Source organism: Oratosquilla oratoria, chromosome 41 (genome assembly GCF_046742065.1).
Source record: "Oratosquilla oratoria isolate Oo_2021 chromosome 41, ASM4674206v1, whole genome shotgun sequence".
In the NCBI taxonomy this organism is placed as follows: domain Eukaryota; kingdom Metazoa; phylum Arthropoda; class Malacostraca; order Stomatopoda; family Squillidae; genus Oratosquilla; species Oratosquilla oratoria.
Window position 1 is genome coordinate 26,505,714 of NC_134817.1, and position 13,788 is coordinate 26,519,501.

General features: G+C 41.8%; 1 protein-coding gene across 1 annotated transcript in view; it reads left to right on the forward strand.

Annotated features, from left to right (window-relative positions):
- LOC143021059 (uncharacterized) overlaps window positions 1–11,533 on the forward strand; it is a 154,443-nt gene extending 142,910 nt beyond the window's left edge. Inside the window, exons 3-4 of the mRNA XM_076178274.1 lie at window positions 5,930–6,134; window positions 6,911–11,533. Coding sequence (XP_076034389.1) covers window positions 5,930–6,134; window positions 6,911–8,697 — 1,992 coding nt within the window. The 3' untranslated portion in view covers window positions 8,698–11,533. The remainder of the gene's footprint in view (window positions 1–5,929; window positions 6,135–6,910) is intronic.
- Window positions 11,534–13,788: the final 2,255 nt, after the last annotated feature.

The following is a 13,788-nucleotide window of genomic DNA, read 5'->3' on the forward strand; positions in this document are numbered from 1 at the left end:
TTCATCTCTACTTTCTTTCAGTTTACAAATTTACATTTTCTTTCTTTCAGTCACTGTAACATAGACTGTACTTTTCTGAAAGTTAGTGGAAGTTAACTATTCTTTATATAAGGAAAATCATAATATTGAATAAACAAAAACCCACCCCTGTGCTTTCGCCGTAGTAGAAGTAGTCAAATTTTATTATTTTTTTATCCTCAAGGATTAACTACTTTGGTGAACAAAATCAACTGGCGGAAGGCGTAATGAACTCACGGATTGAATAAGTTTTGCTGTTTGTTATGCCCAGTATCAAAAAGTGTAACCCTCCTATTGTCTGTTATGGCCAGTATCAAAGAGTATTCTCCTACTGTCTGTAATGCTCAGTATCAAAGAGTGTAACCCTCCCACTGTCTGTTATGCCCAGTATCAAAGAGTGTAACCCTCCTACTGTCGTATGGCCAGTATCAAAGAGTACTCTCCTACTGTCTGTTATGCCCAGTATCAAATAGTGTAACCCTCCTACTATCTGTTATGCCCAGTATCAAAGAGTACTCTACTGTCTGTTATGCTCAGTATCAAAGAGTACTCTCCTACTGTCTTTTATGGCCAGTATCAAAGAGTGTAACTCTCCTACTGTCTGTTACGCTCAGTATCAAAGAGTGTAACTCTCCTACTGTCTGTTATGCTCAGTATCAAAGAGTGTAACTCTCCTACTGTCTGTTATGCCCAGTATCAAAGAGTACTCTCCTACTGTCTGTTATGCCCAGTATTAGAGTACTCTCCTACTGTCTGTTATGCCCAGTATTAGAGTACTCTCCTACTGTCTGTTATGCCCAGTATTAGAGTACTCTCCTACTGTCTGTTATACCCAGTGTCAAAGAGTACTCTCCTACTGCCTGTCATACCCAGTATCAGAGGATGTTCTCCTACTGGCTCCTGTCCATCTCACTTCCGTGTGAACAGAGTAAATTTGACGCTGGAATAGATTTTGGAAAATTCTTCTTGAAGATAAGGGTTATTGAATCAAGAAGTCCATCATAGAGAGCATGTAGAACGTCTAGCTCTCTCTCTCTCTCTCTCTCTCTCTCTCTCTCTCTCTCTCTCTCTCTCTCTCTCTCTCTCTCAGAGGGGTGAGGATGTTCCTCTCGCATCCCTGACCACTTCGCCATGTAAGTAAAAACTAATTTGTTAAAGAAAAAAAAAACTTAGCTGTAAATATCACGATTACACTGAGCTATATGTTGTCTTGGTCATTTTTCAAACTGAGATAACACTGGATGTTGACAAATCTGTGACTGTTGACGTTATGAAATGTAGTTTCCCAGCGCTTCCATCCTATATTGAACCGAAACTGTTTTTGGTACTAAGTGCCCTCGGAGAATCATGGGGTATCGCTGAAATAACTTCTTATCGAACCAGAGAGTGTACTGTGAGACTCGGTCTAGGCCAGTTACCTTCAGCATAATTCGCGAACGTCAACTCCGGCTATAGGGGCATCATGTGGCACGTTTCTTTGAGGTTGACCCTAATCACAGGGTCGTCTTCTCCACAAGAGACAAACCTCGATGAAGGAGACACCCGCAGAATCTAGGGTGTTTCAGAATATCACTAAATTGATAGAAACTGAAGGTTGACTGCATGGGAGCTTGCTCGGAGGGACTGTGGGCATTGGCGACGACGTGTGAGTGAAACGACGCCCCCCCACCCACCCCCTTCCCCCTGGTGTATGCTCTCAATTGAAACCGAGTGATTCTTGTTTCCCAGGTGAGTTAATTCTGATTACTGGGCGAGGTTAGGCAGATGGCACCAAGCTATCATTTATATCAATTTGCATAATAAATCGAGTTACGGCTTGCAATAGGAGGCATTTCCCGAAGGCGAGTTGATGTCTACTTCCTGGCGCGTGGTTTCAGGTTCTGTCTTTATGTCTTTAGCAGACAGCGAAGATCCAACAACTATAGTCACCCTTTTATCACATCCAAAAAGGTTCATGTATGCTTAGCCTTGAACACAGAAGTGTTCATACCCAGTGTTTTTATGGAACCATACAGCGACGATCGAACGGTGCATTCTTACTGCTGTTGCCCCTTTCTCCTCCTGTTTGCTCTAGGCTGGCCACCTAGATTGACAGATTATGTTATACCAACAGTATCTACACTTACAGCTACAAAAAGGAGCTACAGGTCTCCGAAGAATGGTGCATTTATAGATTAACTGGTCAATTTATGATTTTTTTTTTCCATAATAAATTATTCTGCACTCGTTGGTAGCCGCACGTTCAATAACTTCCCCTTGACCTCAATGTCGTCTGAAACCTTGTCTCAGAGATTTGGGGACCTCCAAGATGAAGTCTCTTTGAAGAACTGCTGTAAGTGCATCAGACTAAGTGGTGTAAAAAGAAATGATAATTATAGAAAGAAATGAGTGATTATAATATAGCAGCAGTAGTAGTAGTTGTAGTAGTAGTAATTTATCTGGCATCGAATCATTATACATGAAGTGCAGATATATAATAAAAAGAACACTTAGTTCGAAATAACAGTTACAATTGCCGAGGATAACATTAATAGTAATAATAATAATAATAATGATAAAAATAATAATTCGTAATGATAATAATAACAATAATAATAACAATGATGATATGATAATAATGATAATAATAATAGCAACAATAACAATATCTTACTTTGTAGAACTTGAGTGGTTCTCTCCGGGATGAGAGGCAACACAAAACAGAAACGCGAGTGACCCTTATCATTTTGGCGTCGGAGGGATCGGAGGGGGAGGGGGGGAATCGAGTTACAGGAAACATTTCTTGTAGAGTGAAGGTCACGTGAGCATGCGGGCACGCACATGCGCATGCACAAACATACACACACACACACGACTTGACGGCGCAGTGGTAGCGTTCGCGTCCGCCACTACGGCGGTCCGAGTTCGAATCCCGCCCAGAGCTGAAATAATTTCAGTATCGCTGCGATGCAACTCGTTACTCCAACTCTCGTGAGCGGAGAGTTGGGTATGTGTGTGTGCGTGTAAGGTCACAGCATTACCCATAGATCGGTCATATATGAGCTCTGAGCTCTCTTCCGGGAGGGAAATAGCTGTCGATCAAGAGTCCAACACGTGATGCAAGACCATGGTGGATCGCACACACACACACACACACACACACACACACACACATTGTTATCTGCTAGTATACTTTCAGTCATTTACCATACATATACCCGTTACTTGTTTATTTATTAATTTAATACCTGTTTATCTAATTTATTCATTTATTTATTTCTACTTATATATTGACTCATTTATCTGTATATTTGTTTATTTATTTATGTAGTATATGTCTGTTTCTTCTTCATGCTTTTGTGTTGTATTTCCATGGTGCACCACCCATAGGAAGTAGAAACAGGATCCGTGTGACCCCCAGCAAAACCATTGTAACACATGAGATGGTCGCATAGGATCTCTGTAAATGTAGATAGCACAAACAACATCGACAGCAGCCCATATCCAGCCGCGAAAACAATAAGAGGGATACCAAAGGCAACGAATACTAATACTGTAGCAATGCCCTCTACAGTGGTATTGCTAACAACTATTAAGAAATTATATAATGAACAGCAGTAAGAATAGTGGTAGCAGTAGGAGCAGCTGTGTGGTGGTGAAGGTGCCTGTAGTTATTTACAAACTGGCTGGTGGCGATGCCCTTTCAGGAAGGCTCCCATCAACTGCAGCAGCGTTTGGCCTTTCAACTGTTGGAACCATCGCTCTGATGACGTCATACCATATGTCGCGGCGGGACATCAACATCACCTGCTTTCGGATGATAGCTGTGTAGTTTCCTGCAAAGACTCTTCTTCTTCTTCTTCTTCTTCTTCTTCTTCTTCAGATACTTAAGATATCTAGCGCCGTGGCTGTCCAGCTAGGGCCTACCTTAAGGGTACCCACTGAGACAATTGTCCGGTTAGGGTCTCCTTTAGGGTCCCCACGGAGACATTTAGGGCTTCGGCTGCCCAGCTAGGGTCTCCCTTAGGGTCCCCACTGAGACTTCTAAGGCTTCAGCCGTCCGGTGAAGGTCTCCCTTAAGGGTCCTACTGAGATATCTAGGGCTGCAGATGTCCAATTAAGGTCTCCCTGGTCCCCACTAACACATATACGGCTGCAGCTGTCCAGCTAAGGTCTCCCTTAAGAATCCCCAGCTAGGGTCTCCTATAGGGTCTCCTATAGGGTCCGGTTAGTCTTCCTTAAGGGTCCCCACTGAGAATCTAGGGCTGCAGATGTCCAGCTAAGGTCTCCCTGGGTCCCCATTGAGACATCTAGGGCTGCAGCTGTTCAGCTAGGGTCTCCCTTAAGAGTCCCTAATGAGATGGGGAATAGTGCAGTGTGACAGTATGTAAATAAATAAATGAATAAACAAATAAAAATAAAAAATAACATGGAGAGTGGGTGGAGATACCTTCCACCATCATCATGGTTGTTAACCTTTTTTATAGATAATCTTATTCGACAAAAGGAAAAACATTCGACTCTTCCAAGGGTCAGCACAAAACCAATTGTGTGTCCACATTTCCAACTTGTCTTTTTGTACACCTGAGTTACGGCGCGTTGCACGACAGCAACAACAACACATACACAAGAGTATAGGATTAACGGTCGCTCACGAAAAGTGTCATTGTTAAGGTGTTATCACACTGGGATAGTTTTCCTCCAACCTCCAATTAATCCGCAGTACCGCCCACTTCCAGAACTTTTTCCGCCATAAAACCACTATAGGAAACTGTTTTGTTTTCTCACCAATTTACATAGAACGTCATTTGATATGCTGGAGGATAATTATTTTCTTCCACTATATTAGATTCCTTCCTGAAAAATGCCGGCTGCAACTCTGCTGCAACAGTCGGATGAAAAATAACCCAGTCTTAAAGCTGTGACAGGTTAGATGCTACCGCATAAGAAAGGGTAGTTATAACGATGACGGTGGTGGTTATACACGTATGGGCAGCAATTCCCTTAGGGGAGGCTAGCATGCAGTTGTACTAATACCGGAAATAGTAGCAACACGGTAACAAATGTAATCTTACTAACATTTATAATATATAGTCTACATGTGGAAGGCAGAGGTGGAAGGAGTTAACATGAGAGGGCGACCAAGGATGAGATGTATAGATGGGGTAAAAAGGGCATTGGGAAAGAGGTGAATGGAGAATGGTTGTGTATGGATGATGCTGTGATGCATGAGGTGGAGTGGATAGGGGGGTGAGGGAGTATGTGTGAAAAATAAATTGACGCAGCCCGAAGGGATTTCTCCCCGTCTTCTCCATTTCTGCATGAGGGGACGGAGAGGGGGGGTCGCCGATTTAATGAAACGGCCTTGCTGTGAGTGTGCTGTGTCTTGCGACACTGCTTCTGACCCAGGACAGTGGGCGAGATGCAAGAATGACCCGTCAACCAGGAGGAGCCAAGATAAGAGGGAAGTGGGTGGTTGGGAGTGAAGTGTGTGGGGATGGAATGGGTGGGAGCGATTTTTATGCCTTTGTTTTTTGGCTACCTCCCTTGTATGGGGGAAAAGCCTTTGGTATATGTATGAATCTCGTTAAAACATCATCACATTTAGAAATGTGGGACGTTGTGAAGACCAGCAACCCCAGAGTATCCATGTAAAGATAGGTTACTACCCGACATATTTATGATATTAGCTTTTAAAGAGTAGCAAACCCAGAAATGAGTTTGTAAATACGAGTATATATCGCCCCAACAGTGATGATTATCATTCTAACCTAAATTAACCTTAGAATGTGCTTGTTATGATCAACCGCCCCAAATATTAGCTTAAGATAAAGAGCCCTCGGGTACGTGTTGCTCATCTTAACAACGTCCGAAATGTGAGTCACGACAGACGACTCGACTTGACCGTTAACGACTTTCTTCTTGTTCGCAGGTGACCGTCGTGGTGGCGATGGTGCTCCAGGCATGCACGGGACACCCCACCACAGGAGTACCCGGACCTTCGGTGACGTCCTCCTCTTCCTCCTCCCAGCTCACCTCACGGCTCGCAGACTCCGCCGAATACCTCCCGAAGCACGAAGACCAAGCCGAGAATGATTGGGACGACTCGAGCGCCGCGGCCACCAGTCACACGCCAGGTAGTGATGATGATGGTTCAAATGTGTGTTTAATTAAGGCACGTTTTGCTCGGTGCGATTATCGCTCAACGATCATCGTCCCTGGCTCAGTGACAATCGTCGAACGACTGTCTAAAGCACTAATTCTTTGTTTTTGAATGGGGCTATTTTGTTTCGCGCTGCCAACTACCAGGTTGATCACGGAATATGATGCCAGGTATGATGCGCGCGCATCATCGGCCACTGGCTGATGGAGGCACCGAGCAAAACGTACCTATAGGTTTTTAACCCAATGTTGATGTGTGTGTGTGTGTGTGTGTGTGTGTGTGTGTGTGTGTGTGTGTGTGTGTGTGTGTGTGTGTGTGTGTGTGTGTGTGTGTGTGTGTGTGTGTGTGTGTGTCTTGATGAGTTTGAGCGTGAACGCATGCACCTTTGCCTGTTATAATGAAATAAATTATAGAACAGTGAACTGGCGTTTCGTTGGTTTGCTTCACCATGCAAAGAAAACGTCTCAGTTCCGTATCAAAAGTCAAGAAATTTCGAACGAAGTGTCTGAAGCCTCGTTGACACGGGGGCTAGTTTAGTAGCCGCTAGTGCTAGCCCCAAGTGAACTTACCCGGCAAGTAAGTGTTGACACTAGGATAGTTTGGAGCCATTTTTACTAACTCTTAATTGACATTGGGCAAGTAGAGGGGTAGTTTACAAATCGCTAGCACTAGCGGCTACTAAACTAGCCCCGTGTCAACGAGGCTTACCGCTCTCCCTTCGTTAAACCTAAAGATCTCCTTGTTTTGCAGAAGTTGCTGGGCGTGACAGCAGCGAGGAGAACTTCAAGACAACTCCATCGTATACAAGTTCTGAGGAAGAAAGGACTCTGAGCAGCAGTGGAGGTCTCGAGAAACCACATCTGCAGGACGAAGACGAGAGACCTAAACCCCAGGAAGTTCGCTCTTTGGTCAAGCGTTCCATTGACCCAGGTTTCAACTCCTACATGTCGAGTGTTGGTTATGACCCCTACGGAGCATTTGGCAAGAGGCATGGCTTTGACCCAGGCTATCAATCTTACATGCAGAGTATTGGTTATGACCCTACGATGGCTTTTGGAAAGAGAGACACCGAGAGGGATGGCTATGATTCCTATATGCAGAGCGTTGGATACGATCCTATGATGGCGTGGGGTATGAAGAGGGGTGAGCCCACACCCCAGTTGTACACAGGCTACGACTCCGGGAAAGCTCTTGGAAAGCACCAAATGAAGCGGGACATTGATGGAGAATTACAGGGTTTCAACGACATGGCCTATCCTCACCATTACTTCAGTGGTTATGACAAGCGTTCAGACTACTACGACACAAACTATCCCACTCATTTCTTCACTGGGGGTATGAAGAAGTCCGACCCCTATTTGGATGTTTACATCCCCCAACACTTCATGCACGGTTTCAAGAGATCAGTAGCTGCGCCATATTTGTATTCAGGACTTGGTGGCAATGACTGGAAGAGAGCACCCAACGAGATGGGGGCGCAAGGTTTCCACGAGGGCATCTTCACCCACAATTTCGGTGACTTTTCCCCCGTGAAAAGGAATAAACGAGACGCGAACGAGAAGGATCTAGGCATCGAGAAACGAGGCCCAGAGATGACTTCAAGCGGTTTCCACGGCGATACGTTCTCCGGTGGTTTTGGAGACTTCTACACCATGAAAAAGAGGCGCATGGGAATGGGTGCTTCTGGTTTTCACCCCTATACCTTTTCAGACGGGTGGGGTGACTTTTCCACCATGAAAAAGAGAAGGCCCGAGATGACCTCCAGTGGATTCCACGGAGACACTTTCTCTGGAGGCTTCGGAGACTTTTATACGATGAAGAAACGACGTCCGGAAATGACCTCGAGTGGATTCTACGGAGACACCTTCTCAGGCGGCTTCGGAGACTTCTACACCATGAAGCGCGCCCAGGAGAAACGTCGTCCTGAGATGAACGCCAGTGGTTTCCACGGTGACACATTCTCCGGCGGCTTCGGGGATTTCTACACCATGAAGAAGAGGGACCTGAAACGCGAGACCAGCTCCAAGGATGATGAGCAAGTCAGTGGGTCTAAAGAAGAGGTGATCGTCCGAAGAAAGCGCGAGGTGCCCCGGATCCAGGGCACAGACAAGCGGAGACTCGAGATGGACTCGAGTGGGTTCCATGGAGACACTTTCTCCGGTGGCTTTGGAGACTTCTACACCATGAAACGAGGACAAGATAAAAGGAGACCGGAAATGGATTCGAGCGGTTTCTACGGTGACACTTTCCATGGAGGGTTTGGGGATTTCTATACCATGAAAAAGCGATTAACTTCGAGACAGTCACTGCTGAACCAGATCCAGAGCCAGGATGCGAGTGCAGGATCCGGCAGTGTTCGACTTGAGAGGGACACAGAAGCCGTCGACCACGTCATGGATGACGACGACGATCTCGTGCAAGAGGATCATCGGCCCACAGTCTACAAACGGGTCCTTGGGATGCATTCACCTCCATCCCAAGACGGTAGTTCTGCGAAGCTCTTTGACAAGATATCTACGCTGAGAGAGAGGCGATGAAGAACGTCCCGCACTCGGTCCTAAAGTCAAGAAAGAGGACTACATTCAGTGGTTGTCATCGTTCCAAGTCCTACTATTCTATCCTCAAGTGAAACCGCCAAATCACAATGTCCTGTATACGTTATAATTTCACTTGACCTAGTACTGATCAAAATCAATGTGTTGATAGGTACACATATATCAAAATAAGTATATGTACACACATGTATATGTACACACACACTTATATGCACTTAGGTCATAATATATGCATACATAACACATACACACATATGTATACATAGATTTACACACACACACACACACACACGCACACATATAGGTAGATGTATGTATATATTTTTTTCATCGACAGGCTTTCCCGATAGCAGAAGTGAGTAATCGTTCACTATATCCATAACTGTAAAGATAATATAAATGGATTCTCGAGTACCGGGAGGCCAGAATCAATCTCCTGGCCGCATTTATAGTAGGTAGTGCATGTGACAGGATTACATCTGGGTAGACTCGAAGATCGATCTCTCACCCCGTCCATTCCCAATTCCTGCTGGAGCTAAAACGTGCAACATCACATTTTTTTTCCAATCCTATGTCAAAATACTCCACTTCCTTCCTACATACTCAGAACCACTTCATGCCCCTGTCATATATACTTTTACCCTAACAATCTTATTTCCATCTCGTACATTTCTATACGCTGCAGTAAGGCTTTCTTACTTTGGCATGTGCCTTTTCTAAGTCCACAAATACTACATAAGGTTTTTTTTTATCCTATATTTTTCTCCCTGATCAATTTAAGTGGTAAGTGCAATGGTTCATTCATCCACTCACTAATGAATCATCCTTTTTTCCTTCCCATCTACTATACTTCTGGCATGTACTATGCTCTTGCCAACATCCTCTCATGCACCTGACTTGACATATTTAGTCTTTTTTTTTTTATATAATTTCTAATCTTTCTCTAATCCTTTTTGTCTTTTGTAAAGTGACACTACACATGAGTTTTTCAGCCAACTAGAATCTCACTTTCCATGTATTTACTAAACAATCTCTGTAACCACACTATCATAAGCAATTGTCATTCAGTCCTGGGGATCTGTCGCATTACAGGCTGCCTCACAATAATTCTGAGGCTTTTATTCCATGATGAAGTAAATGGTCTGTGCACTACAAGAATGACTTGGGTTGGCCTAGTCTTACCATGTGCTGAGTACATTGGCTTATTCAGGCAATCTTCTGGGTTGTTACACATTTGTATGGTTGGGAAAGACACCCATAATGGTGAAAAGTAATACTGATTTCTCATTTATCAAGGATTGGTATTAGTTACAGTTCATGACACACTGAATTAGGCAGTGGTGAATGGATTTGTTTAAACAAGTGTTAACACTTGATTTCATATATAAAGACACTGGCATCAACCACATTTTTTTTTCTTTCTTTATTAGGGAGTGATGTATGAGGCCATTACAGATGGCGAGGAAAAGTACAGTATTGACCATGTTCCCTGTGGCACACTGCACGTTCTTGGAAACCAGACTGAAGTCACTTCTCACACAGCTCTCAGTCCATGAGAAATGCTGTTTGGCATTTCAGATAGTATATTGAAATCAGAGTCACACAGTAATCAGTATTATCAGATGTCTTTAAAAAAAAAAATAAAAAAAAGTTAGAGATGAGCTATGGTGCTCTTAGATATATACTATGGACAAAGTGGTGGGACTGCCTGGCTTTTCAGCTGCCAAAGTGTTTGATTTCATATTTGTCTATGTCATTGAGGGTGATGTGGACTGTGCAGCTGTCTACATCTGGAAAGTTTGAGGGATAGTGGCTGCATTGGGCCAAGCGATTGTAATCAAAAACATCCAAAACTTCTTTTAATAAGCAAGAAAATTCACTTCTTATGTTTCACAAGTTATTTAGTGAAGTTGTTTTGTTTGTTTAATTTTTCTCATATCTTTTGTTGTCCAATAGAGTAGGTCTACAATTCAAAGCAGGTTTTGATCATTGACTAATAATGTTTTTCAAGTCCAACATTATATGAACACCGTAAGCAAATATTTAAGACCTTATGACAATGCCAACCTAACATGGCTTTTCAAAACTGAGGAGAGAAATTCACTCATTTTAGTTTTTGGTCAATTGCTGTGATATACACTTGTTTAGACTAATTCAATTAATTTGATGTCCAGCACCATTACCCCATGTTTTGAGGAGGAAGTGTGTCTTGCACTGGTGGTGTGGGGGCTTCAGGTCAACAGTCAAGAGGTTTTCTTGTTGTCCGGCTGTTGGCAGGGTATTCACAAGTGACTAGTCCACTGCAGTTGGCCAGTACCCGAAGCTCATGATAGAGGATGCTTTGTACGGCCTGTAGTTGACAGTACTGGTGTTTGGGCACCAGCCAAGGTATTCGAGACACATTTCTTAGGAAGACCATAGAGGAGGCAAAAATGTGATTGACTTGAATTTGTCTCAGATTATAATAACATAGATTTGCTTTCATTGGCTGTGTCACACTGATTTTTCAATCTAAAGTAACACATATATTTTAACCCAGGTCACAGATCTATACACTAATTAATTACTTTGCAATGAATACAATGAACAAGTGGAAAATGAAACATCCATAATTGTTGTCATATGTTTGATAAGTACAGTATGGTGAGAAGAGTTCTGAGTGCGGATATGTGTAGGAAGGGGAAAGGTAGTAGCTCATAGCAAGTAGTCATCACATATGCATATTTTATTAAAAATTACTCCTGTATTTCTTCATGAAACTTATTTTTTTGTCTCCTGTATAGCAGACACATTACTTAAAATATAACCAGAAAGTTTAGCTATAGTTTATCATTATCATTCTTTTAGATCTCAAGTTTTCATTTTACAGACACCTTATGAGAGTGCAGTGAAATGGTATCCAGAAGTGAATATAAAGAGAATCACTCCAGAGATTTAATAGAAGTCCATCAGTATGAAATCCAGACATGAATTTCAGAAGATGATCAATGGGTCATAATTTTATTTATTTTTTAAATAAAGAGGTATGAGAGGATCAATATTACTCAATAATCACAATATTAACTTTGAATTGTATGTTGATGATCAATTTGATTTTCCAGTACAAAAAGTACAACGAATAATGATTAAGATAATGAACTGGATGAATAGTAAGACATTTATATAAATAAATTTGATCAGATATGAATAAACTTGGCCAAATTGAAAGAGTAGAAATATACAGAACAGAAGTAAATGTTAACACATCATTGAGAAACTTGGTTATATTGATTAGTAATAAATTAAATATGAAGAAACATGTATTAAATAAAGCAAAACTGGGTAATTATCATCAAATGAAATGTAACCATATACCATAGACTACTGAATTAAATTAAGATTCTAAAATTTAACTAAAAAAAAATAAGAATTATGAATTAAGAAAAGTGCAGATTATACGAAACAAAGTTATTAAGACCTAGGAAAAAAACATGGCAGAATAACCCAGTATAATAATATCTCTCTACTTATGGAACAAATTGCCAGTAGCAGCGATGTAATTAAAAAAACGAGGCCCAGCTATCGTACATCTTTGAATGCAGGTCCCTCTGAGTGTGAGTCCTATGCTGTGACAATAAAATTGAGAATTGCTATTGTTGTTTCTTCTCAGTTATAAAGCAGTAAGATTCAGAAAACCTCTCTGAACTCTCAACAAACATTAGTTAAAATTCCATCACACAAACTTCAAATGTTTGAACTACCATCCAATAAGATTTCATGAAATATGATCAAGATCATGCTCCAAAACTATTTAATAGGCTCACAACTGAGTTGAAATACACTTCAGAAACTAAACAATTACAAAATTCTAAAAACATTTCTATATGAGAGGTGCTACAACCAAGAACTGGAAAACTGTGAGACAAGATAGTGAATTGCTCCAAGACAGCAAAACAAAGATTTGAAAAAGATACATGAAAGAGGTTAGAGGACGACGACAAAACTCGAACACTGTTCTCGGATTAAATGTATAGGCTGCTGACTTGGTTAGCATGTCACTCATGTTAAACGTGGTTGATATCTCATCATCTTTCTTTCTGGGGTTCCTTTTCCACATTTGTGGCGTCCGGTCAGTCACATACTTGCTCCATCCTCCTTCCTGGCTACCCGACTCACTCAATTCCATTTCCGTTCCATTATTGCGTCCACAAAACATTTCACCCTAATCTGCTCTTTTACTCAGCTTACTCTCTTAATTTCGATGTTATTCCCCGTAGTGATCTCTACAATGGGGTCTGTGCTCTCCTTGACTTTGTCTCCAGCGGCTTCGTCAAGTTTCATGTTTCATATTTGTATATTATACACTTTAAACTTTGTGTTTCAGGCATATGAGCAGAAAGCTTTTCAAGATATCCCTACATTTACTACATATTCTCCAACCTGATGTGATACTCTTATCTTATCTGATACACTGAGGTTTACTATGTTACTAGCAATCTCTTGATTAATCAAGAATACCACTCTTGCATCTTTCCTTTTCTTTACCTCTACAGTAGAACAATTGGTGACTGTCTTGTTGACTTTAATTCTTTGGTAAATTTTGAATGAGCTTGACTGCTGATTGGTCTAGATTCGATTGCCCACAGATTCAACCTTTCTGGCTCAGAATCCTCAAGAAGTCAACATGAATCCTCCATAGTTCATATTACGTTTCAGAGCATTTTCGAATACTATATATTTACAAAATACACAGAATTTACAAAAGATTTAGGAATACAAAATATTTATAAAATCGTAAACGCGTTTAGGTTGAGAAAGGTAGAGTTAGGGTAATAGATGCGGCGAGAAAGATGGTTCCGGCCTTCCTATCACCCAAGTCTCAGTTGACTGCTGTATGTGTGTTTACTACGAGTATATGACATATATGTCGCCGTATAATATGTACCTCTTTCACTCACACATGTATCCAGATATGACACTGCATCCTATATGCCCGTATTACGAATCAGAGATCGAGTGTCGAAGGCGTGGGGATGAATTACACTAATATCCTCAACCCCTTGACAAAGGTAAAATCCAGAGATAAGAAAACAA